Raw genomic sequence first — 25,673 nt, forward strand, 5'->3', positions numbered from 1 at the left:
AGGCTCAGCGGCCATGGCTCACGGGCCCAGCCGCTCCGCGACATATGGGATCCTCCCAGACCGGGGCACGAACCCGTATCCCCTGCATCGGCAGGCGGACTCTCAACCACTTGCGCCACCAGGGAGGCCCCACCACCCACTTTTTGACCTTTATGGTCAGCCTTGGAACATCCTGGTGCTGGTGGGTGTGTCATTTCGCTCATGTATTACAATGAGCCTGTAATGAGGCTCCAGTTCCCCTGGAAGTCGAATCTTACGCCCCCTTGGACCTAGCTGATTCTAACCAGTTTATGTTGTATCCTCCACGGCTATGTCCTTCTTTTAGAGAGGACCTGTTTCACGTGGGCAAGGACAAGCCAAGGGCAAGAGAGGCTGCATGGAGTGAACAGGGGATTGTGGGGCTGGGCAGTGTCAGGGGGTCTGGGTTTTTATTCCAAGGGTGTTGGGAATCCAGTGGAGGTTTTCAAGCAGGAACTGGCATGCCTAGAGACCTGAAGAGGATGGGATCACTCACAGATGAGGGGAGGGAGAGAAGCAGGTGACAGGGAGGAGGCAGTGAGCCTCGGAGGGGCACATCACTCTGAAAGCAGCCAGCGCATAGCAGGAAACATGCCCACAGCTGTAGAAGCCACACATAGCATTGAGTCACACGTGAATCCCCATCTCTGTATGAATCTGTGCTTTCCTTCTGCCTCACTCTGCAACTTAATCACATCCAGCCCCACCCACTGCTGCCCCCAGGTCTCTGCTTATGCTCCTCCCTCACTTGGGATGTCCTCAGATATTTTTTGAGCACCTCCCCCAGGCTAGGTGCTGTTCTGGGCACTAGGAATGGAAGGATGAACTCGCTGGTCCTCACCTTCCTCCCGTATGTCGGCCAGTGAAACCTCATCCAAGCATCAAGCCTGTCTCAGATCCCACCTTCTCCGATCAGGGAGTCGGACAGACCTGGGTTGGGATAACGCTTGAGATGGGCTGGACCCACTCAAAGTGTGGCAAGCCCCAGAGGGATTTCCAAGTAACTGAACTGTGTCCTGGAGGCAAAGCTCATTTTTAAACTGAAATTCTGGAGCATTTTGTGCTTTATTTCATAGACATTCTTGATTGATACCTACCACTAAAACTGGGCCTGATGTTCTTTCAAGAAAAGAACCATAGGAGATAACCCAATACCACTGCATTTATGCACCCTTCTTCCCACTTTTATTCAAAATGATACTACAATGCAAGAGGGAAGAGATATGGGGAGATATGTATATGCATAACTGATTCACTTGGTTATAAAGCAGAAACTAACACACCATTGTAAAGCAATTATACTCCAATAAACATGTTAAAAAAATGATACTACAGTAATGGAGTAGTTATCTATTGCTGCATAACAAGTTACCCCAAAATGTAATGGATAAAACCCCAACCAATATTTATTATCTCCCCCAGTTTCTGTAGTTCAGGAATTTGTGAGGGGGGTGACTTAGTTCTCATGAGTTGCAGTCAAGATGTTGGCTGGGGCATAAGTCATGTCATCTAAAGCCTCGGGGGGCGCCGGAGGATCCCCCTTCAGAATGGCTGCTCATGTGGCTATTGGCTGGAGGCCTTAGTCCCTGAGCACACATGCTTCTCTCTAGGGCTGCTTGAGTGTCCTCACAACACAGCAGTTGGCTTCCCCCAGAGTGAGTGATTCAAGAGGGAGCAAAGAGGAGGCCACAGTGTCTTTTATGACCCAGCCTGAGAGGAAACAGTCCGTCATTTCCACAGTATCATATTGGTTCCCCTGGCAGCCCTATTCAGGGTGGGAGGGGCTACAGAGGGCATGAATTCTAGGCGGCAGGAATCATTGGGGACATTTTGGAAGCTGGCTGCCGAGAAAAATAATAGGCGCCATGGAACAAAAATAATTTAGCCACTTTGTGTTCTTGGGACATACCGTCTCATTTGACCCTTACAATAACTCTGTGTGGGACAGACAGTGGGAGGTGAAATAGCTTGTCCAAGACCACCAAGTTAATAAGTGGTAGAGAGGGGTCCAAACTCAGAGGACTGTGAAACCAACCACCCCATCAATAGCGTCCAGCAGTGCCCTCTGCCACAGGCCCGTCTCCTGGCCTCTGGAGAAGAATTGTGGACCTTTCCTGTGCTGGGCCTTTGTTCCCCAGGCCCATGGTGTGGCCTCTCCTCCCAGCTTTGCCTGGCTTGTGCCCACAAGGGGCCCCTAAAGGCTTCTCCTCTCGCTGCTGCTGACCGCCCCTCATTCTCACTGAAGCCTCAAACCCTGTTCCGTGGACTTTGCTCTCATTCCCATTCCTGCTCTGGGACCCTTGCAAAAATCCTCCCCAGGTCTAGGCGGGCACCGGTGGTGGCCCAGGCTTGGAAGGTCTTGTCCGAACGTTGGCTGACAGCCATGGTGTTGCCAATAGTCCTTCCTGCCTCTTTGACCTCCATGAGTCTTCTGTTTTGGTTTGGTTTGGTTCTTTTACAGAGATGGTGTCATCTTTGCAAAGAGACGTGTTAGTAAAGGATGGTCAAGTTCAACAACTACAACAGGAGGTGAATCAACTGAAAAGTGAGAACAAAGAAAAGGATCACCAGCTCGAAGCCCTCAGCTCCAGGGTGAGTGTCGGGTCATCAGCAAATTGTAGCTGTGAAAAGCAGACACAGTGGAGTCACATGACACACGGTGGTGAGATGAGGCCAGTGCCCAAGGACACAGGGAGGGTAGCTGCTGGGCACGTGGCCAACTTCTCTGAAGCCTTTCAAAGGACAGCATGTATGTGGCTCAGAATAAGCATAATAGATTTTCAAATCCAGCAAACATTTTCTAACCCCTATTATAAATTAGTTTGTTTAATCCCAGGAACAAACACACCTATGAGCATATACTGCCATTGCAAAGTTTAATATTAAACAGAATACGATCTCTCTGTGAGCAAGGATGACCACACGGCTGCATCATGGTCCCAGCACCACTGGTTCTCATAATTGTCTTCAAAGCAGAATGTTTGAAGATCCAGATGCAAACACGCAGACTCTCATTTCTTCCTTAGACTTTAGTGTGTAGAATGTCTCTATGGAAGATGAATGTGGTAGGCAAGCAAAGAGCTTTTTACATGTAACTTTGACTATTTGCAAATCTTGCCTTCAATGCTAACTTTAGAATCCTGACTCTATAGGATAAGATTTCTCAGTATTTGCATGATGTGCCTGTTTCTGTGAGTCAAGGTAAAACCTCAAAGCTTTCATCTCAGGTGGCAACTTAGAGATTCCCAGAGGCTACCTGATAGCTAGGTCTGCATGGGGGTGGGGTGAGAACAGATCTTGAGGTTCCAAGGAAAAGGCACTATAAGTAATACCTGGTACGTAGTACCATACCCAGTTTGGAGCTGGTGAAAGGCACTGCATGAGCTTTGGGATCAGACAGACCAGGGTCCAACCCCAGAGCTTTCTTTTATTGTAACTTATTTGGCCTCCATTTCCCCATCTGTGAAATGGGGATGACAAAATCGTTTTCCGAGTAGTGGGAGGCTGGTTTTAGTTGTGCTCTTCTGCCTCTGCCCGAGGTCAGCTGCCTGGCCAAGCCCTCTGCATTCATTTCTCCCAAGCAGAGTGTCTTCCCAGGCATGTGCTATAGCTGTTTTATGTGGGGGGTGTGTCTCTGTTGGGGACGGGAAGGGGATGAAGAGCTGGTGCTAAGTAGAAGGAATCTGCAAAGACAGCACCTGCTTGGCTCTTCTACCTCCTGAAGTGCATTTGGATGATTTATGTCCCCGTTTCCCCTTCCTCGTTGACCTTGGAATGAGGTCCCTTCTCCTCTAGACTGTGCGGGCCAATAGCAAAAGGGCTCGTCACCACCAAGGGTACTGCTCTTGTGAACATTTGAGATGCCTTTTTTTTTAATGGCATACATCATGTGTGTTAATTTTAGAAAAATAAGTAGATGACATTGAAAAGGAAAAGTAAAAAGAGAGCAGAGGAAATGCTACCTTGAGAAATCAGTGTTAATATTTTCATGTCTGTTTTTCCAGTCTTGTTTCTATATATTGCCTAGAAATCAATCAATCATTTTATAGTGAATTTATACTATGCACATTTTTTAAATTTTTAAATACTGATTATTTTCCCATTCTAATAAAGCAATGTTCTTATCATTCATCTTAAAAGCTACATACTTTCTCCTGGATGTACCCAGTGTTATAAAGTGGTCTGCTGTTCTAAACAACACTTGGGTTGTTTCCTCTTTTTTTTTTCTTCCACTGTTACTGACAATTCTGTGAAGAGCATCCTTGAAACTACAGATTTACTTATTTCTCCAGTCATTGTCCTTAAGGTACATTCCTAAAGTGGGAATTGCTGGGTCAAAAGAAGGCACATCCATCCTTATGCCCTTAATGCCTGTTGCCAAGCCGCCCTCGGGCAAGACAGCTCCGTTTACCCCTCCACACCAGTCAGGGCAGTTGTGTCTTTGAGATGCAACCTGCACAAAAGCCCTAAGATGGATCTGGGCTCACTGGCTCGGCCCCTTCCACCCTCACTGGTCACAGCGTGAAAATATCCCAATTCCTGCACCCTAAGTACCCAGACACTTTCCCCTGTGGTGAAGTTTGCTGGCTTTTGAAGAGGAATTTAGACGCTCTATTCCTCAGAACTCATGAGAGGGGTGAACTGGGAACGACTGCAGGATCCCGTGCTCCCATCACATAAATGGTCTCGCCTCTCAGAATTCAGAGGTGTGATTGGGTTATACAGCAGGAAACACTCCTGGGCATGAACACAGGTACTTGGGACCCCCAGCCAAGCCCCCTGGCCTTGTCCTTTTTCTCCCCAGTGCTCAGTGCTGAAAGAAGAGTTACAGAAGGAAGATGCCCAAAAGGAGAAGTGGGAAGCCCAAGAGAAAGAGTTAAAACTCTGCAAAACCGTGCGTTGAACCTCCTGACCCCTAGGTGTCCACTGAAAGCCTAGATTGTGGCCTTGAGGGTTTTGGAGGGGTTCCTTGGCCCATTAGCTAGCACAAGCTCTGGGGCTTTCTGGGTGTTTGTTATTGTAGTCTCCTAATTCTTTGATTTGCTAGCCTCAAAGAGATGGGTGAAAAGACCATGGAAAACACACACTCCCCAGATTTTCTGGGCAGTTGGCTCAAGGCCCCTCATCAGGTTTCCCCTGGGGAAAGGGACGGGAGGTGGCCACCGTATGCTGCTAGAAATTCACCGCGGTCCCTACCCCTGGACTTGTGATGCCCAGACTTTCATGATCCACTGTCACAAGTTTTATCACAGCCCTGAGCACTGTTATTAACACAACTCTTCTTGAAGTATTTTTACTTAAATACATTCAATTTTACAACAATTCGTAAAAACAAACTAAAAAGCAACTGTATCACTGGCCTTGTATGGAAGGTGAACATAAAAATTAACACAATGAAAAGATGACCACTAAATGTAAATGTTCACCCCCTATACCAGCCCAAACCCTCGTGCACATCACCAGGCATACGTTTTCCATCCATTGGGAAGGACGGTGCCTGGGACGGGGGCAGGAGACGTGTGTTCTTCTCTCTGTCAGGAGCACACTTCTCTGCCTCAACTGAGAAAAAAGAAAAGTGTCATTGTTCTTTTTTTCCAAACGGTGCCCATTGTGTCTTCCAAACAGCCCTTATTTAGATTGAACTCAAAAATATACCCCAAGGAAAGAGATTCTAATGAGTGGATAGGTATCTTGTACTGTTTAATCCAGGATCCATGCTGATCTTCAAAAGAAACTCAAATTTTCCCTCACCCAGCCCTTTCATTGCATCCGTTGAAAGAAAGTCTACTTTGCCTCAAAGATGTGGAATTGTCCCCCAAGTGAAGGAATGAAGCGAATCCCAGACTAGGTTTCTGCCTTAATGAACCGGATGAAATGAGCTGTGAAGTTGACTTCCCTGTTGTTGGAACTCTTTCAGCAAATCCAGGACATGGAAAAAGAAATGAGGAAGCTCAGGGTGGAGCTGAAAAGGAGCAGTACCGAGCAGAGCCTGATCTCTATGATGCTGCAGGAAAAGAGCAAGGTATGGCAGGGACAGGTCGGCCTGGGAACCACTCTGGGGCAAGCACTCCACCTGCATCATCTCTGTTCATCCTCACAATGACCCCATGCGGTCTATACTGGTATTAACCCCACTTTACAGTTGGGAAAACTGAGGCTCACAGAGGTGAAGGAAGTTATCCAAGTTCACTTGCATAAAGTAGTTGTGGCAGAACTTGAATCCAGGTCTGCCTGACTCCAAAGCTCCTGTGTGTAACCACTACCCTAGACTGCCTTCAAATCTTAATTGTGAAATTATTTAAGAAAGAATTGATCCATTAAATCAAGTTTGCCAATGATGTTGTTCCAACTTAAATTCTCATATTGATTTTTTTTGTCTTTTTGTTCCATCATTGAGAATGTTTTTGAAAATCTCAATATGTTTGTAATTTGAGTGTTTCTTCTTTTAATATGAACGATGTTTGCTTTATATATTTTGAGGCTGTGTTACTAGGTGCATCTAAATTTAGAATCCTAATACTTCCTGTAGAGCAAAACTTTAGATCATCATGAAATGTCCCTTTTCATCTCTAGTAGTGTTTCTTCCTTAACGTCTCCTTTGTCATTTAGCTTCATCACTGGCTTTCTGTTGGTTAGAGTTTTCATACCATATCTTTTTCATATGTTCTCTGTCAATTTTTGTCTTAAGGTTTAGACATATGCCTTCAAATAGCGTATCATTTTTACAAAATCCAGTTTGACAATCTTTGAATTTTAGTCCATTTATATTATGTAATTACTCGTGTACTGGGGTTTAAATCTACCTTCTTGCTCAATACCATTTGTACCATCTGTGCTATGTTCCTTTTTCTCTCCTTTCTTGCCTCCTTCTGCGTGGATTGTTTTCTCTTATTCCACTTTCCCCCTCTATTAGCTTGGAAATATTTCACTTTTTTACTCTTCTTTTAGTAATAGTAAGACAATAGCATTCATCCTTGACTCACCAAACTCACACATTAATTAAGTTTTTCACTCTTCTACTATTCTCTTAGTAGTCATCCTGAAGACTACAATATGCATTATTTATTTATTTATTTACTTTTTTGCGGTACGCGGGCCTCTCACGGTTGTGGCCTCTCCCGTTGCGGAGCACAGGCTCCAGACGCACAGGCTCATTGGCCATGGCTCACGGGCCCAGCCGCTCCGCGGCATGTGGGATCCTCCCGAACCAGGACACGAACCCACGTCCCCTGCATCGGCAGGCGGACTCTCCACCGCTGCGCCACCAGGGAAGCCCTGCGTTCTTCACTTCCCCAGAGGCACTAGTAGTTGGTGATCCTGCCCTTCTCCTGGACAGTGCCGTGAGCTTCAAGCACCTTCACTTCACTGACCCCCTCCAGGTTTATAAGCCATTGCTGTCATGTTCTAAACTCCTCTTGATACTTGAAACCCCACAGGACATTATTAGGGTTTTGCTATAGTCAGTATCATATCCACACATGACCCTTACTGTTGCTCGTCTTTTCTGCATCTCTGATCACCCACCTGGGTTCATTTTTCTTGTGTCTGAAGAATAGCCTTTAATGTTTTCCCTCATTGTGGCTCTGCTGATGGCAAATTCTCAGATGTGCCTGTGTGTCTGTCTGGAGATGTATATTTAACCTTCATTCTTAAAACACATTTGACTGCGTATTGAATTCTACAATGGCAATTCTTTTCTTTCAGCACATTAGATACAGCATTAGATATGTCACTATTGTCTTGTGGCTCCTATTATTTCTATTTAGAAGTCATCTGTAAGCCTAACTGTTGTACCTTGGCATAATCTGTCTTTTTCTCCGGTTGCTTTTAAGATTGTCTTTTCCCTTGATTTCCAGCAGTTTTATTATGGTTTATCTAGGTGTGGATTCAGTTTTATTTACCTCGTTCAGAGTTCATAGGGGCTTCTTGAATCCCTGGCTTGGTGTTTTGCCTTAGTTCAGGTGCTTGGGCTCTGTACCACACAGGCAGTGGGGAGCTACTAAGGCTTCTGAACAAGTGACTGATGCAATGACATTCGTGGACAGTAATCAGGGTGAAAATGATAGTTACAATTTCTCACGTACTAGGCGTTTCCTTGAACATTTCATCTCTTCATCTTCACAACAGCGCTGTGATCTAGAAATCATCCTCTCCATTTTACAGATGAGAAAGTCAAGGCTACTAGTTACTAGTAAAGTAACTAGCCCAATGGAACAGTCGGTTTTGTCTGACTCCAGGTTCGTCTGACTTCAGTGACCCTGGCGTAGCAAACAGCCACATGCTACTGTTTACACTGAAATTAATGAAAATTAAGTAAAATTGTTAGTTCAGTTCCTCCGTCACACCAGCCCCATTTCGAGTGCTCGATCCCCAGATGTGGCTGGTGGCTGCCGTATTAGACAACACAGCCTCGCTCAGAGTACCTGTACCATTGCAGAAAGTTCTGTTGGACAGAGCTGCCTTACAGCTGGGTAACTCTCACAGTACCGTTAAGATTGCACTGGAAGAAACTAAACTCGAGGCGAGGAGGCCAGCTGTCACAGTCCAGCTTGCATGTGAGAGGGGTTGGAGGACAGGCGTGAGACCCCCGAGTGTGAGAGAGGGAGCAGGGCGGCTGTTGAAGGTGACTCTGAGGCTTTGGGACGGGAACGGGGGCTGTTCATGCAGAGCACAGACAACGGCAGAGTCCAAGGCTGGACTTGGCTTTTGCAGCACATGAAAAAGGCTGCTGACATAGAAGTCAGAGCATGTTTAGACGTGGGAGAAAACTCAGGCCCAGAGAGCTTAGATGACTTTTCCAAGGTAACAGAGCTGGGCAGAGGCTCTTCCACTGGACCACACTACTCAGAAGAAAGCTCTTAAGGGCTTTTCTGGGTCTTTTATTACATCCCTGTGATCCCCCTCTTCAGATCCCTAAAAAAAGAGCCTGTGTATTTGTTTCAGCACAAACACTTTCCATTTATTTACGAGAGTTTGCCTCATTTCCTGTTAGTGCCAGGGCCCAGGGCTCAGCAGGTGCATCTAAGAACTGAGCAGCTGCGAGGCCTACACAGGCCAGCCAAGGGTAGCGTGAAGCACTCCCAAGCTTACCGTTTGTTGACTGTTACCCAAGCAAGGGGGGAAAAGTAGGCAAGCTTCTCCACTTTAAATGCCTTCCTTTGCAGGCTGCAATTCTTAATAGACATTGCTTTAGCAAGCCTCCATAGAGGTTACCACCAGTGAGTGTGCTCAAAGTGGTAACGACAAACAGTTATGATAATAAACCCAATCATAACATTTCCAAGTATCCATCACGAGTTATTAGAACGAGACTGTACGGCGGACATTCCCGTCCACCTTTCATAGGTTACAACAGTACTTAACACACTCACAGAGCCCTTAAGCACTCTTCCAAACATTGAATCCCCACAATAACTCTATGCAGTGATACTAGTATCATCATCCCCATTGGACAGATGAGGACACTGAGTCACGGAGCAGTGAAATAACTTTCCCAGTGTCGTACGGCTTGTTAGGGACCGAGCTGGGATGGGAGTGTGCGGTAGAACATAGTTGAGCCCCGGGTGCAGAGCTGGGCCCTTTCCCATAAGGGGCAACTCCCTGTGAGTCTGCCGCTACCCTGTGCATGCCTGTGACCCGTGCTGCTGGGCTGCAGCTGTCCCTACCCCTCAGGGACTCCCCCACTGCCATTAGCACCCCCCAGAAGAGTTTCCCCAGAGGGCATGATGATCACATTAGCAGCAAGCCCTCGGTTTCATCATCCTTTCAGGTTGAAGAGAAGCTTCGGGAGGATTCCAGAAGGAAATTGCTTCAGCTGCAAGAAATGAGGAACAGAGAAAACCTCATTAAAGCCCATTTGGAAAGGGTAGTAGGTCAGGTAGGCGTGCTGCAGAGCCCCTTCACGGGCCCGTGCTCTCCACGGAATCCCGCACCCAAGCGGCCGGCAGGCATGAATGAGGAGGAAGATGGCCTGCCTTAGTTCACCCGCTTATTTGCTATACGAAGAAGTGTCTAGAAAGATCTAGAGCTGAGATTCTATCTAGATCTGGAGTCTGAGCTCTTAACCACGATGCTCTACTACTTCGCTATTAGTTACTAAGCTAAGCATCGTTTTTCTGTGTTTTGAAGAAAGTTTCGTGAACCTTTGTCCCACCCCCAAAGGTAGTGCAAATGACTCCTGCATTAGTCCTGTCCCCCATCAGCTGCAGTTTCCCTTCCCCTCATTTCAGATGAAGATCAACAGTTCTCGGGAAACTCAGCAGTATTTGCTGCAAGAACAGTTACGGCAGCATCTGGCAGAGAAGGAGAAGCTGACCAAGGAAAGGCTACAGCAAGAGGAGAAGCTGAAAGCCAGAGTCAAACGGCTAATGGAAGAGAAATCGGTAAGGTGGTCCCCGTCCTTCGCTTTACTACTGGAAACTGATGAAATGGGCTTTCCTATGAGAAACAGAGGGAACGTACTCAGATGGAGGAATCTCAGCAACTCCTTGTTGGGAGCTAAATTAATTAAAGACGGTGAATGATGTAGGAGGAATTAACATGAAGCTTGAATCCCAAAACTCAGAGATCAACTTGAAGATCAACTTGAAGAGGCAAGGTTATTGAAATGTCTAGAAATGGTACTTTGTTTATATACCGCAGCTGATTTTATTGATACAAATCCCAGTCGTTACTGCGGGTCCTGGTTTGTGTCTAAGTGTGTGCAAGACCAACCAATTGTATTTCAGTCTTTTGCTTTCTCTTCATGCATATCAGGGGAAACACATGGCCAAAACGGCTACTTACTTTTCCAGAAACCAGCCAATTAGAGGATAGTTTACAATGGTGCCTCTCAACTCAAAGGTGTCCACGGATCATATGGGGATGTTGTTAAAATGCAGATTCTGCCTCAGCAGGTCTCGGGTGGGGGGAGCCTGGGATTCTGCATTTCTGACCAGCTCCCAGCTGGTACCGATAGCACAGCTCTGCAGACTACATTTTCAGCCACAAAGTCTTAGAAGAAGGTTTTCCCCAAGTTGGCCGATAAGAACCATTTGGGGCTTCCTTGGTGGCACAGTGGTTGAGAGTCCGCCTGTAGATGCAGGGGACACCGGTTCATGCCCCGGTCTGGGAGTATCCCACATGCTGCGGAGTGGCTGGGCCCCTGAGCCATGGCCGCTGAGCCTGCGCGTCCAGAGCCTGTGCTCCGCAAGGGAGAGGCCACAACAGTGAGAGGCCCGCGTACCAAAAAAAAAAAAAAAAAAAAAAAAATGCCCCTCCAGGGACTTCCCTGGCGGTCCAGTTGTTAAGACTCTGTGCTTCCGCTGCAGGGGGCACGGTTTCGATCCCTGGTCAGGGAGCTAATATCCCGCATGCCGCATGGTGCCGGCAAAAAAAAAAAAGCCCCTCCAGGAGCAAATTTGATGTGATTGTTCAGAGATGAGACCAGAATGACAACAAGTGGAAACCCAAGCTTACAAGAAGATTAGAAGAAAAAAAGAAATAAAACATGGGGAGGGAACATAGGGGGGATCTCTTATTTATAGTGATGCTAAGTAGGTAGGAAAGTTGGAAATCTTCCTTGATGTGACTTTGTATTCGAAATGCAATTTTTAAATTCCTTCTCTGCTGAAGCCCTGTAATGATATTTTCCAAGGTACTAAGTAAGTGACAGGGTTTCTGCTAATCCATGATTTGTTCATGTTTCTTCAAATACAAGAGAGGGAGGTTGTGATCACTGATAAAGCTGCTGTCCTCACCCTTCCGGCCACAGGAGCAGTCCTTCAGTGATCTAGGAGCCAAGTGCAAAGGGTCCCGACATGAGGAAGTCATTCAGCGTCAGAAAGAGGCTTTATCTGAGCTTCGTGCACGAATTAAAGAACTTGAGAAGGCCTGCTTGTCAAGTAAGTTTCCTCCTGCCTAGTCACCCACTCTGTGCTGAGAACCGTGGACCCCAGACTTGAGGGTTCACTTTAGGGACTAACCAATTTGCCAGGACCACCATCTTCTATCCCCATCATTTCATAACTAAAAAAAATAGTTATAAAAAAAGATGGGCAGGAAAAAAAAATAGATGTGTAGGCATGAGCTCAGAGTCAAGAGCAGGCCTTGATATTAAATAAACAGGATTTCATGAAAAACTCAGAACCTTGTCCTTCTTTTTCTTATTTCACTGTGGCCCAGTGGAAACTTTTTCATAGACGGATGCTGTGCAAGGACCAACCTTGGGGAACTTCCCAGGATAAATACCCTGTTTAGAGGGAATAGGGCTTTCAAGAAGCCAAGCTTGCTGCTGGGTGGAGCCCTGGGCTAGGACACAGAAGCCTGGGTTCAAGTCCGTCCTCACACCTGTGGCCAAAGGTTTCCCCTCAGTGCCCCAGCCCTGGGAGGCTGCAGCCTCATACGAGCTGTGTGGCCTTGGACAAGTCATTTCACCTCTCTGGGCCTCAATGACCAACCTGCCAAGGGAGGATGGTGAGCTCATTAGTACTGGCCTGTGGTAAGTGTCCAGTAAATAGCAGCTGTGACTTTTACATGCAGTAACTTCTTCCTGAGCCTTTGAGTGTAAACTTTTTCTTTTATAGATCACAAGGACCACATGGATGGATCATTTCTAGACTTAAAGACCTTCGGGATGGAAAAAAATATTCGGAAAATATTGGATGCAAAACCTGACTTGCCAACTTTTTCAAGAGTAGAGACCCGAACGGTAACCAAAGAAACTTTGTCTCTGCATTGACTGACACATGGGGAGGGTGGGCATGAGGACAGACACTAGCCGTGTGCCCTGGCACCACTGTATACATCATTGGTTCGAGGCCAGGTCCTCCCTGATGGGCTGGCACCTGTATGGACTGATCGGTGCCTGGCCGTACCAGCGATCCAATGTTTGAATAGAAAGGCGGCTTCCCATCATGTACAGCATGATATAGCATTGCACTGATGCTGGCCTGGTCAATCTCTGGGCCCTCCTTTTCACATCACATGTGATATTCTGCAGAAATATCCAACAAGCTAATGTACAACAGTATGTCATGAGCTTGCCTAACATTTGCTTTTTGCTATAAACTGAAAAACATGAACACATAAAGGGCAGCAGAAGGGAGCCATGATGATTAAGAAGACACAAGTTCTAGAATCAGAGACCTGTGTCCTAATCCCAGCTCTGCAAGCTCTGTGACCTTGGGCAGCCTCCTAACCTTTCTGGGACTTCAATTTCCCAGCTGTAAAATGCGGATGGAAAAATTAAAGGAGATCATTATGTAAAGTGCTTATCCCAGTGCCTAGCTCATAGCGAGTACTTTAAGAGATGATAGTTATTATTGTCAAACAGTATTTAAAGAGTATTATCCAAGAAAACCTTCCTTTCTTAGGGAGCATAGTTTGTGTTTTCCAGGATTTTCAGAAGTAATTTGATTGTTAGGTTGAAGGTGCCCTGTGTCCTAAATGGATGTTTGATCGGGTGTTTGACTGACACGTGACAATGGACAGCTCAGGCCAGCGTGGCTTGCTGCGGCAGCTGGTCTAAACCAGCTTTTGGAAAACATAATAAAGCCATCCTATCCGTACCAGCATTTTCTCCTACAATTTTTCTAGACATTTGCTCACACGTCTAGAGATGTGAGTCTTCAGAAACATGTTGGTCTTCCTGATAAAATCGAACCTTCCTTCTCTGAGGTTGGGAGTAGAGGGACCGTCTCCAGGTGGGGAGCTCAGCTGGATCTCACGTCCTGATGGTCCTGCTTCAAAGACCTTCTCCTTGGCAACAAGCCCTCATCCCACCACTGACACCACAGAGCAGGAAACCTCCTAACTCTCAATCCTCCAAGGTTGGCAGTAATTAAAGGAAAGAGCAGGAGGAAGAATAGCTGACATTTGTGAACTGCTTACTGTGTGCCAGGCGTTGAGCTCAGCCGGCTCCATGCCTTATGTCATTGAACCATCGTAGCAGCCTTGTGTCATAGTTACTCTTATTGTCCCCATTTAACAGATAAGAAAAATGAAGGCTTCAGGAGGTCAAGTACCTCACCCAAGGTCACAGAATAATGATTGAAGACACACCAGGGGTGTGTCCCTGGTGGTGTGTCTGCTAGCCTGCAGAGACCGGGTGGGGACTGTGTGCTTGGATCCTGTAGCCCAGGCTCTTCCTTAGTGACCCTCCCCTCAGGAAAAGAGGGGGCGTCTGGAGAGGTACAGAGGATGCAGCTCAGGGTAGCTGAAGACACTGAGCAGCATCTCAGGTTCTTTTTGCAGCAGATCTGCCCGGTTTATTGTCATCTTCAGATACCCTCTTTTATTCTCATCTCCATAGATACATAGACAAATATGTCCACTCTTATCTATCACAGTCACTTTGGGGGCCATTATAGTTTTTTAGTTGTTTTGTTTTTAATCTCAGAGGGTTTCAGGGTAGTGCCAACAAATGCTAGGGCTAAGAGATGCTCATGGCAAGCATTAAAAGCCAATTTATTTTTTAAGGAGGCTTATTATGGTTATTTGTAGTCGTTCAGTTCGGGTAAACTATTCAGACTGGTGGCCATTCCATGCAGTCATTTGGGCTTCCAGCAGCCAGCTGGCTGGTTGGGGTCTTAGGGAGATGCAGCTGCAAACACTATCTGCATTGTCTCTGGAAAGGGTCTGAAGTGATGCCCACCCACCAGGTTCCCGAGCTAGGAGAAGGTTGGGCCAAATTTTGTGAGGGTATGGTTTCTGCTGCACAGAAATGAGATTCCTTTAATCAAAAGGAGGGAGGCCATTTTCCACTTAACCTTCATTCGTTCATTCAACAAACATGCCCACTATGCACCACTCGGTGCCAGGTGCCATGCTGGGCACAAGGAGGGAGATAGTGAGCAAAAGCCGCATGGTCCCCATTTTTCTGGAGCTTGTCTTCTCAACATCAGCGGTACTGATTTTTTGAGCCAGGTAACTCTTTGTTTGGGAGACTGCCCTATGCATCGTGGGGTGTCTAGCAGCATCCTTGTCCTCTACCCACTAGACGCCAGCAGCAATTATGACAACCACAAATGTGTCCAGGCATTGCTAAATGTCCTGGAGGGGGTAGGGTGGACAGAGTCACCCCCGGTTGAGAACCACTGGCCTAAAGGGAAGACAGACGAGACGGTGGCCAAAGAACGGCACAAGTGATGCATCATTTCAAAGGCAGTCGTGCTCTGAAGGGGTAGGAACACAGTCATAAAGAAAGCAGTTCACAGAGTCAGACTGGATTTAAAACCAACTCTCTTGGCATGGACATATATACACACACACGCTACCAAAGGTAAAATAGATAGCTAGTGGGAAGCAGCTGCATCGCACAGGGAGAGCAGGTCGGTGCTGTGTGTCTACCTAGAGGGGTGGGATAGGGAGGGTGGGACGGAGACGTAAGAGGCAGGGGATATGGGGATATATGGATATGTATAGCTGATTCACTTTTTGATACAGCAGAAACTAACACACCATTGTAAAGCAATTATACTCCAATAAAGATGTTAAAAAAATTAACTCTCTCAAATTATTCTTTAGTATCTTTCCAGTTCTTCCATTATTGTTTGGGTTATTCTTCTGGATGTAGAAAATCATAATGGAATGCCAAGAGAGTTTTTCTTCTTTTTTTTTTTTTATTTCAGCCTCAAAATGGCCTTTCCAGCCCAGGGTCCATCATGGTCTCTGAGAAGTTAAGGAAAATGGATGTGGCTGACGCTTTAGATCTTAGTGAAAAGCTGGTAGGTATACCCAGCATCAGTCCCCTCCTGTCCAAACCTGCGTGCCCTGCAGATAGTTTAAACATCAACTCCACATACATGTTTAGTTGTTACAGTAGCTCCACGAGACCCATCTCCTATCCCAGCATGGGCTGGAAATTGCAGAGCCCAATCCCTTGCAAGACTGGGTAGTAAGAATGAATGTTTATGTCTGTTGTCATTCCCCCTCCCCACTTCCCCCCAATTCTCAAAAAGGCCTAGTGTAAATGGATGCGGGGGAAAATGAAAGTCGTACTAAAAACCCCAAATGCACTCATTTGCAAAGCATGTGTTTCTTCTCTGCAACTGCAGAAAATGAATGAAACACAATTGGACGTTTGCCTCCTCAAAGTGGCCACCAGCGGTCTTGGGCCAGGCCTCTTACCTGCGAAATGCTTTCTCGTAGTACATGGACATGAGCAAAACCCTCGGGACTTTGATGAACATCCAAGGTATGTCAGGTCACGTGTCCATGAAACACCTCTCCCCAAAAGAGAGGGAGAGTGTCTACCAGCTTCGACAAATAGACCTGTACCTGGTGTTTGATAAGATCACCCTACTTAAGAACCAGCTGCAGAGAAAAGAAGAGCTTTTGAGACGATACGAGAAGGACATTGCACAGCTCAAGTATGGCCCATGTCTCCGGCAAAAGGCCCAGGCCTCCATTCTCCAGGCTAAACCTCGGTGCAGCTACAGACCCGTAGGGACCAGGACAAGAGGACAGAGGCCTTGCTGTGGGCGGGGGGGGGGGTGGGGGGGGGCGTGGGGGGGTGGGATGGTGACTCAGGGCTTGATGGACGCAAGTCTCTGGGCAAGAAAGCAGCAGTTAAAGTACCCTACTGTTAAGGAATAAGGTGCACCTTTTATAAATGTGTCTGATGTTTCACCATGTGTGTGCTTTTCATAATTCCATCCTATTTTCAGTGGTATCCGTTCCCCCACCCTCCCTGGGAAATTGGGAGGGGCTGGTAGCATAACCGTTGCCCCCTTCATGCTGCACATCCACAGCCAATGGGCTATTTATTCTGCCCTCTAGTCCCCACATCTTCAGCCTTCCCCCCACTTGTAAGGAAACCGCAAAGCCAGGCATACATGGAAGTGTTCTGAGGATCTCCCAGGTCGGGAGCATTGGTGGTGAGTGAGAAAGATGAGGAGAAAAGAGACTTTGTCTCCCCTGTGTGCTCAGGCAGAGCAAAGTGTCAGTTCAGATGTACCAGTCACAGGTGGCAAAGCTGAAGGACGACATCTCCAAAGAGGCCGAAGGAAAGGCGCTGCTGAAGGAGGCCCTGGTGCACATGGAAGAGCGGCTGCACCAGGAGAAGAGGGTCACCAGGGCGATCAGGCAGCAGAAGGTGGGAGTCCCCTGCTCGGAGCAGAGCCTCTGAGGCTGCCCCTCAGCTCCCTTTAGAAACAGCGAGCTGAGGTCCCGGTGGGATCCAGGCAGCACAGAATGCATTCGCTCATTGCAAAGGAAGGTGGCAGAATAGCTTTAGCATTAGGCAGACTTAGGTTTAGACTCCTGTTCTGCCATTTACTGTGTGACTTCAGGCAGCTTTTTTTTATGTTTTTAACATCTTTATTGGAGTATAATTGCTTTACAGTGTGGTGTTCGTTTCTGCTGTGTAACAAAGTGAATCAGCTATATGCATACGTATATCCTCAGATCCCTCCCTCTTGCGTCTCCCTCCCACCCTCCTTATCCCACCCCTCTAGGTGGTCGCAAAGCACTGAGCTGATCTCCCTGTGCTATGCAGCTGCTTCCCACTAGCTATCTATTTTACATTTGGTAGTGTATATATGTCCATGCAACTCTCTCACTTCGTCCCAGCTTACCCTTCCCCCTCCCCATGTCCTCAAGTCCATTCTCTACATCTGTGTCTTTATTCCTGGCCTGCCCCTAGGTTCATCAGAAACTTCTTTTTTTTTTTTTTTTTTTTTAGATTCCATATATATGTGTTAGCTTAACCTCTCGGAGACTCATAGTCTAGCTTGCCTCTATTTTTTTAAACTTTCTTTCTTTTAAGTTAATTTTTATTTTATATTGGAGTATAGTTGATTTACATAGTTGTGTTAGTTTCAGGTGTACAGCAAAGTGACTCAGTTATACATATACATATATATATTCTTTTTCAGATTCTTTTCCCATATAACTTATTACAGAATATTGAGTAGAGTTCCCTGTGCTATACAGTAGGTCCTTGTTGATTACATATTTTATATATAATAATGTGTATATGTTAAACCCAAACTCCTAATTTATCCCTCCCCACCACAGTTCCACTTTGGTAACCATACGTTTGTTTTCAAAGTCTGTGAGTCTCTTTCTGTTTTGTAAATAAGCTCATTTGTATCATTTTTTTTAGATTCCACATATAAGTGATATAATATGATATTTGTCTTTGTCTGACATACTTCACATAGTATGATAGTCTCTAGGTCCATCCATGTTGCTGCAAATGGCATTACTTCATTCTTTTCTATGGCTCAGTAGTATTCCACTGTATATTTGTACCACATCTTCTTTATCCACTCCTCCATCGACATTTAGGCTGCTTCCATGTCCTGGCTGTTGTGAACAGTGCTTTCTGAGACTCATAGTCTAGCTCGTCTGTACTTTTTTAACTTTTGATAATTCGTGTATTTTATCTTGTTCTTTCTATCCAGATAACTCTTTTTTCTACCAGTTTTATTGAGACATAAGTGACCCACAGCACTGTACTGAGCTTAAGGGTGTCCAGCATCATGATCTGACTTCCCTGCCTCCTGCAATGATGACCACAATCAGTTGAGTGAACAGCCCGAGTGTTTTTAAAGGCGGCGATTCTGATTTTCATTGCTCTGCCAGGTGCCAGGGATACACCGAGGAATAAGCTCTCTGAGGATAAAGATTTGGGTTTGCTCTTCTGAGTAGCCAGAATAGTACTCCAGTCTTTCTGACTTGGGGCTGTGTATTTGTACACGCATGCTTGCGTGTATGTGTGTACATGTGAGTATGTGTTGTGTGTTGGCATGTGTGTGTATTTGTATGTGTGTGTTTGTTGCTTGCATGAGCTCTAAGGAGGCCAAGGTCATAGAAGGGTGCCCTTCTCCTCAGCCAGGAGGTGATGGTCAGATAGTTCCTTGCAGAAGCCTGCCCTCCATCCTGCGAACCTTCCAGGCAATAGGTTTCCAGACAGCAGGCTCTCTGGCTTAGAGCCCCAGAAATGAAAAGTGGCTGTCCTGCTCTGAGGGAGCCTGGATGTGGTGTTTCCAGTGCTCACTGCTGTGAATTAAACATCACAGGCCTTAGTCTGCGTGTGTCATGGGGCTGGCTCAGGCAGAGGACAGTTTCCTTTCACACCAAGCAATGCCAGGGAGAGCTGGGCCAGTGACAGAGTTGTGACTTTCCCTTTGATGTGCCCTCTGGAGAGCTCACCCCTCTCCGACATGCCCCCCACCCCCGCGCCCAGGGCTTGGCAGACTAGGCCCCAAAGCAGAGACACCAGATCACAGAATGGGACAGTGAAGGGCCCAAAAAAAGCCATTGTCATGTACTGAAAACCTGAGGATTTACATAATCAGGCTTCACATGCATTATTCATGGGCTGCCTCATTCATACACAATGCAAGGGACATGCCAGCCTGTTTGTCAGGAAGAAAACAATAATATATATTAAAGTTTTGCTGGATCCTAAAGCGCACTTGTATACATCTGTCTTGGCATCCGTTCCTTCCAGGGAGTATATCTTCGTTGTCTTTAAGCAGAAATGAACAGAAAGTAGAATTCCTCTTTTCTAAGTTTTACACTTAGTATTTTCACAAGGAGCCTTAGTTTTTTAGCCTCCTGTATAAAACTTTGAAACTCTTCACCCGTTCACAGAGGTGGCAAGGTTGAAGCACTGAGATGAAATTACACATCTTAAGCCTCAGAATTGCCCCCCCCAAAAAACCTGGAGTGTGTAGTTTTAATGTTTGACCATCTCTTCACCAAGCAGACCTTTCAAGAATCAAAAGTCCTATTTCCACACTAATATCTCTGGCTGTGAAAATGAGACTTGGTATAAGATGCTGGGCCTTCACAGCGACTGGGCCTGTGGCTCTGTCCATGTGGCAGAGGGACGGGAACCGCGGCCCAGGCCGTGCCCACTCGAATCCACATCCCACATCCCTCGAGAAGCCGGCAGTGTCTCTCAGAGTTCAGAGGCCAGATTTGGAGTCAAACAAATAGGGGTCAAGCCCCACCGCTGCCCCGAATGACCCTGAGTAAGTGGCTTGACCTCTGTATCGCAGGTTCCTCAACAAAGCAACCAAAACTGTTAGCAAGGGGCCTACTCCGTGGGGCAGTGGGAGGGTTAAATGGCAAAATGCCTGCAGTGCCTGGCACATCACAAGCCCCGTGTCTAAGGGGGAAGAATAGGCAGCTCATGGATGGGTGGGGATTCCTCTATTTCTTTCAGGGAGCTTCCTGCCAGCTGACGCCTTCCCTGGTCCTCCCAAAGCCGCCAGCTCTTAAGGGACGCGCTCTTCTCTTTGGTGAATACGACTAGGGCCACGGCCAAGAAAGGACCCAGATACCTTTTGTGAAAGGGCTAAGGCTGGGATTTTCAAGAGGAAATTTTTAAATGCACAGAAGTTGCCACTTGGGAAGCACGCAAGCCCTTTCTCAGGGCTTGAAGTGGAAGAAAGGCTGAAGGGCACCGGCTGCTTCTGGCAGGAGAAGCCGCTCAGCTCTCCTGCCAATCAAATCTCCAGCCAATCAAGTGCTGCCTTGGGGGCGTGACCACCACTTGGCCTTGTGGTCTCAGCCAGGAATACCCCGTAACCTTCCCTCTGCTTAATTAGCTCAGATCCCTCTTCTTTAAGATGAGGATAAAAATGGCACCTAGCTCGTAGCCTTCCCAATGGGAGCTTGTATACAAAAGCCTTAGCACATAGGACCACAAAGCATACATGCTCTCCTACCATCGTCATTATCCTCACTATTCTCTTTAACTCACTATCTTCCAAGATTTCCTTGGGCCCAGGTATTCTCAAGATTCTGGCTTCCTCCGTGCCACTTGTGGTTTTGTTTGCTTGTTTGTTTGTTTTTCCTGTACACGGGCCTCTCGCTCTTGTGGCCTCTCCCGTTGCGGAGCACAGGCTCTGGACACGCAGCCTCAATGGCCAAGGCTCATGGGCCCAGCCGCTCCGCGGCATGTGGAATCCTCCTGGACCAGGACACGAACCCGTGTGCCCTGCGTCGGCAGGCGGACTCTCAACCTCTGCGCCACCAGGGAAGCCCCACAATTGGTAGATGTTGTGTAGGAGGAGCGTGGGATGGGAGGGGCTTGGGGTGGTGCTCTTCCGCCCACAATGATGAAGTAGAACCATGTGGCCAGGCCTATGCAGCATACAGATAGAAGAAGGCTAAAGAAAAAGACCCTCCCCCACCCCCTTCATCACATCCCAGTGAGTTCAGTAAAGTTCAGGAAAAGCAGGTGCACAGGGGCCAGGCTCTGCCCTTCAGTGCCCAGCTGCCCACTGATGGAACTTAATCCAGGAAGGAATTTTGCAGCAATGTTCAAACTGGGGTTCCCTGGAGCCTTTGGGTGCCATGGAAAGGTGTGACTCTCAAAGCACACACACCTTTCTCCCGCCAGAGAAGCTCTCCATTATCTTATACCCCAAGTTCCTCATGAGATTTTGCTTGGATAAACGGTTCTGCAAAAAAAGAGGTGGGGGATGGGGTGGGAGAGAAGAAGGCTGTTGGTTTAAAACTAACCCCTGCTTTATAAAATCTGAGAATTTGGATAGTGATTGTCTCAACTGAGTTTGTGATAAATACTGAGTGGCTGCAGGCTCGAGGCCTTCTCCACGGAAAACGCCTGGAGGGCAACTGTCAGTTCAATACGGGCCCATCAGCCTTCACGGACATCCCTCTGAGGGTAGAGTTAGCATCCTTCTGGGAGAATGGAAGAGTCTTGTAAGCACCTATGCCCTGTCCCAAAAGACAGCCTTATTTCCTCCCTGAGTTTTGTGACTACCCGGTAGGGTTGCCAGATTTAGGGGAAAACAAACAAACACAAAACACGATGCCCAGTTAAATTTTAATTTCAGATAAACAACAAAAGCTATTCAGTATAAATGTCCTAAATATTACACGGGGCATATTCACACTCACAAATTTGTTGGCTTCATTCTGAAATTCAGATTTAACTGGGCATCCTGTATTTTATCTGGCAACCCCTCCAACATTTACTGAGCACCAACTAGACACCAAGCAGGGAGGTTCTGAAGCAGGTGTCGCAAGATGGCAGCCCACAGATATATTCCATTTGGCTCATGGGATTTTTTTTTAAGTTACATTTCAAAATAGGGCAGTTTCCTGGAATACTCTGGATTTCCAGCTTCTCTGGGAAACTTGGAAGATCTGGCGACCCTAGGCCCACAGACCCACAAGCCACCATCACAAGCCTCCATCTTCCAGGCCCCTTAGAAAGGCGCTGGGCTCGTGTGTTTGCTGCTGTCCACCACCACCCCAGCTCACTTCACCCACTTCTTTTACTTTCCTGGCCGCTGTAGGAATCAGGTTGGCGACCCCAGTGGATGCTCAGGGCTCTAGGAGAACGTCTCCTTCCTGACACCACTGCACATTCACCTGCGGAGTGTCAGTCTGCAAGGGAGACCCCAGTTCCCTCTCACTTTTGTGTCTCCAGTGCCTAGGGGATGCTCTTTCTTTGATGAGCTGCCCCTGAGGTGCAGGGTCTTGAGCAGATAAGGGTCAGCAATAGTAATCAAACCCCAGGGGAGCGGCAAGCTCCAGGGTTTCAGTGATGCTGGCTTCCCAACAGGCCCCTGTAGTCCCTGCCAGGGAGGTTAGCCACTGGGGCTTTCAACATTTCCACTGGGTGGAAAGCCACTGGCCATCTACAGCCTCTTCCACTGATCTAGGAGGCTCTGCTTCCAGCTAAAGCAGATCTGTCCTCCAAGAAGAATACAGTATCCTTCATAGCCTTCTTGGTTGACCACCTCCTTCTCTGCTGGAATCTGGAACAGAGATTCCCTAAAAGGTGCAGCAGGACAGTGTAGCGTTGCCCCAAAGCCACACCCCCTTCTGCAGACCTCTATCCTCACCTCCTCAGCTAGGAAGGCTCAACATTCCATCCAAATGGGTAGCATCTGAAAGTTGAGAAAAATCCATTTTTCTCTGATGCAAAAGGCAAAGAAGAACATAAGCTAAATTTGGTCAATATTCTTTCTGTGTTAAAGAGACGAATGTTCGTAGAGCTGATGAAGAACTCAAAGATGCAGAACTCACATTTCCAGGTGAGCCAGAAGAGAGAAGAGAGAAAACCCTAGAACGTCAGCAGGAAACCCAGTTGACAGTTATCCCACATCTATTATGTACTGAGCATTTGGCATGTGCCGGGCACAGAGCCAAACACTCGACGTGCAGTATCTCTTTTAAGCTTCACAACAACCCTATGGGGTGGGTGTTGTTATTATACCCAATTGACAGATGAGGTGTCTGAGGCTCAGAGACTTTCTTTGTCCAGAGCCACACAGCTCAGTAGGAGAGCTGGGAATCAGTGCAGATCTGACACCCAGGTGAGTGCTTTTCCTCCTTTAGGTTAGAAACCCCCAGGTAATAAACCTGATACATTTCCAGTGGCATTTCTCTTAAATTTCAAGGAAGCATCCTCTAGAATTCTCTTCAAAGTTGAGAATTAAGACTATGAAATCTTGAACATGTTGAAACATTGCCATTGACAAATCAGCCCTGGAACTGCAATTAAGCCAGTCCACGTTCCCACTTTGCAGACAGTAGAGGCGAGCTCTCAGGAAGCTAGAAAGCCAAACACATTTTGGTTGAATATGAGAGAGGAGACATTCAAGTTTGATAAAAGGCCACAGTCATTCTGAGGTAACCAAATTATCATGGGAAGAAACGAAGATATTCTAGGTGAGGGATATATTTGGAAAATAGAAACTTCTCAACCAGCATCCTTGTGCTAAGACCAGAAGATGGTTACTCCCCAGAGCAGTATGTTAAGAGGATAGAGAGCATCCTGAGGGCCCCACTTGATCTGAGACGTTTGCCACCCTGCAAAGTGGAAACGACTGGAAGTTTGTTACCTATTCACTCACATATATGACTGAGCTGGGAGGAGGCAGAAACTGCCCCACATCTAGGTTTTGTCTGAGGACCACCTGGGGATGTGAAATGGCAGAGGACGTATTGGGATGGGCCCCGGATGTTGTGGGAACATTGTGCTTCTCTGAGATGTGAGACGCCCTGGAACTTCACGCTGCCTCTGGCTTTAACAGAAGCGGGGCAGATGGTGCTTCGGCTAAGAGCAAAGAGCCAGCTTCCCATTCTCCCTGCCCTCCAGCCTGAGCTTAGAAGTTTGGTGTCTAGGATCTCGTCAGTACAGAAAGGTTTCCTCCAGGTTCCTTGCCAAGTGTAACTTGGGCGACTCCTTCCCCAAGAGTGGGCCTTGGGCTTCCCTGGTGGCGCAGTGGTTGAGAGTCTGCCTTCCGATGCAGGGGACACGGGTTCGTGCCCCGGTCTGGGAAAATCCCACATGCCGCGGAGCGGCTGGGCCTGTGAGCCATGGCTGCTGAGCCTGCGCGTCCGGAGCCTGTGCTCTGCAACGGGAGAGGCCACAACACTGAGAGGCCTGCGTACCGCAAAAAACAAAGGGGGGCAGGGGGCTTTTTTAAGGATATAGGGGTGAGTGCCTCATAAAAACTGGGAGCTGAAAGAGAGCCTGGCCTCGAAATAGAACTGGTAAGCCATCAGATCTCAGGCATCATCTCTTTTACACACACACAATCATGCGCACACGCACACACAGGCCGTATCTCCTCCCTGTGTCTCTGTGTGGCTCCCCTGATCTCTGCTCTCTCCAGTCATGTGACAGGAAGGAATGACCTCACGGTCCCCCAGTTCAAAGGACCAGCCCAGGAAGCAAGTAGCATCTTAGAGCCCATAACCCCAAATCCTGGGAGTGACCATCTTAAAAGCCCAACCCGTGCCAAGTGCCCGATCAGCTATGACCAGGGACAGAGTCACACACATGGCTGCCTGGATCCAGGAGTAGTGCTCAGAAAAGGGTTAGACAGACCCCCTAGAGTATGCTGCATCTTACCCTCCTAAGACATCAGAGACATAAGGCATTCAGTTCAGTAACAGCTTTTCGAGAGAAAGTCCATCCCAATGAAATTGCCTATAATCAGAAACTCCTGGTTCAAAAAAAGATGCAAATGTCAGAAGAAAACGTTATTTGTGTACCTGGAAGAGTGTACACCAAAATGTGAATAAGGTTACCTGTGGGTAGTGTGATAATGGTGGATCATTTTACCTTCATTTTGCTCACGTCTATGCGTGTATATAAATATTTTTTACAACAAAGATTTTATTTTCAGTAAAAAAAAATGCCATTTGAGAAATATTTGGGGATCTCCCTACAATTATTGAGTTTGGGCATTTGTTGCTCTTGCTTGTTGTAGGTTGGAGCCAGAAAAGGCACCCCAAAGATGGACCAAGGAAGGGAGATGCTGAAGAGAGAAGTGTCTAGCAAATCCAGCCAGAGCCTTCTGTTTTCTAAACCTGGTGGAAGGAACTAGAAACGTCGTCCCGCTGGGCCTCGCGTGATCCTCTGTGAGTCAGTGTAACTCTTCTGCGTCAAACTACTAAGATGCTTTTTTAGGACATTAAAGGTTGCTACCCTAGTGTGTTGCTTCCTAGACTGGTATTTTGCACAATACTGCATTTTGGAGTGTGTGAGGAGAGGGGTTCTTTTCACAGATATTATGAATGTAAACATACACAGGCATATGAAGATTAAGTTTGAAATTCAGACTCCTAGGCCTGGTAGATGCAATTATGTGTTTGGGTAGTGACAAACCCAAATGTCACACCTCCAAGGAGCTCTGAGAAGCCCGCAGTTGAGAAAACCCAGGGCGTGTACT

General features: G+C 47.1%; 1 protein-coding gene across 1 annotated transcript in view; it reads left to right on the forward strand.

Annotated features, from left to right (window-relative positions):
• LOC132502425 (forkhead-associated domain-containing protein 1-like) overlaps window positions 1-25,397 on the forward strand; it is a 94,201-nt gene extending 68,804 nt beyond the window's left edge. Inside the window, exons 7-17 of the mRNA XM_060118336.1 lie at window positions 2,480-2,610; window positions 4,823-4,912; window positions 5,936-6,040; window positions 9,788-9,895; window positions 10,248-10,400; window positions 11,771-11,900; window positions 12,582-12,706; window positions 15,627-15,722; window positions 16,147-16,367; window positions 16,927-17,092; window positions 25,212-25,397. Coding sequence (XP_059974319.1) covers window positions 2,480-2,610; window positions 4,823-4,912; window positions 5,936-6,040; window positions 9,788-9,895; window positions 10,248-10,400; window positions 11,771-11,900; window positions 12,582-12,706; window positions 15,627-15,722; window positions 16,147-16,367; window positions 16,927-17,092; window positions 25,212-25,328 — 1,442 coding nt within the window. The 3' untranslated portion in view covers window positions 25,329-25,397. The remainder of the gene's footprint in view (window positions 1-2,479; window positions 2,611-4,822; window positions 4,913-5,935; window positions 6,041-9,787; window positions 9,896-10,247; window positions 10,401-11,770; window positions 11,901-12,581; window positions 12,707-15,626; window positions 15,723-16,146; window positions 16,368-16,926; window positions 17,093-25,211) is intronic.
• Window positions 25,398-25,673: the final 276 nt, after the last annotated feature.

Source organism: Mesoplodon densirostris, chromosome 2 (genome assembly GCF_025265405.1).
Source record: "Mesoplodon densirostris isolate mMesDen1 chromosome 2, mMesDen1 primary haplotype, whole genome shotgun sequence".
Taxonomy (NCBI): Eukaryota; Metazoa; Chordata; class Mammalia; order Artiodactyla; family Ziphiidae; genus Mesoplodon; species Mesoplodon densirostris.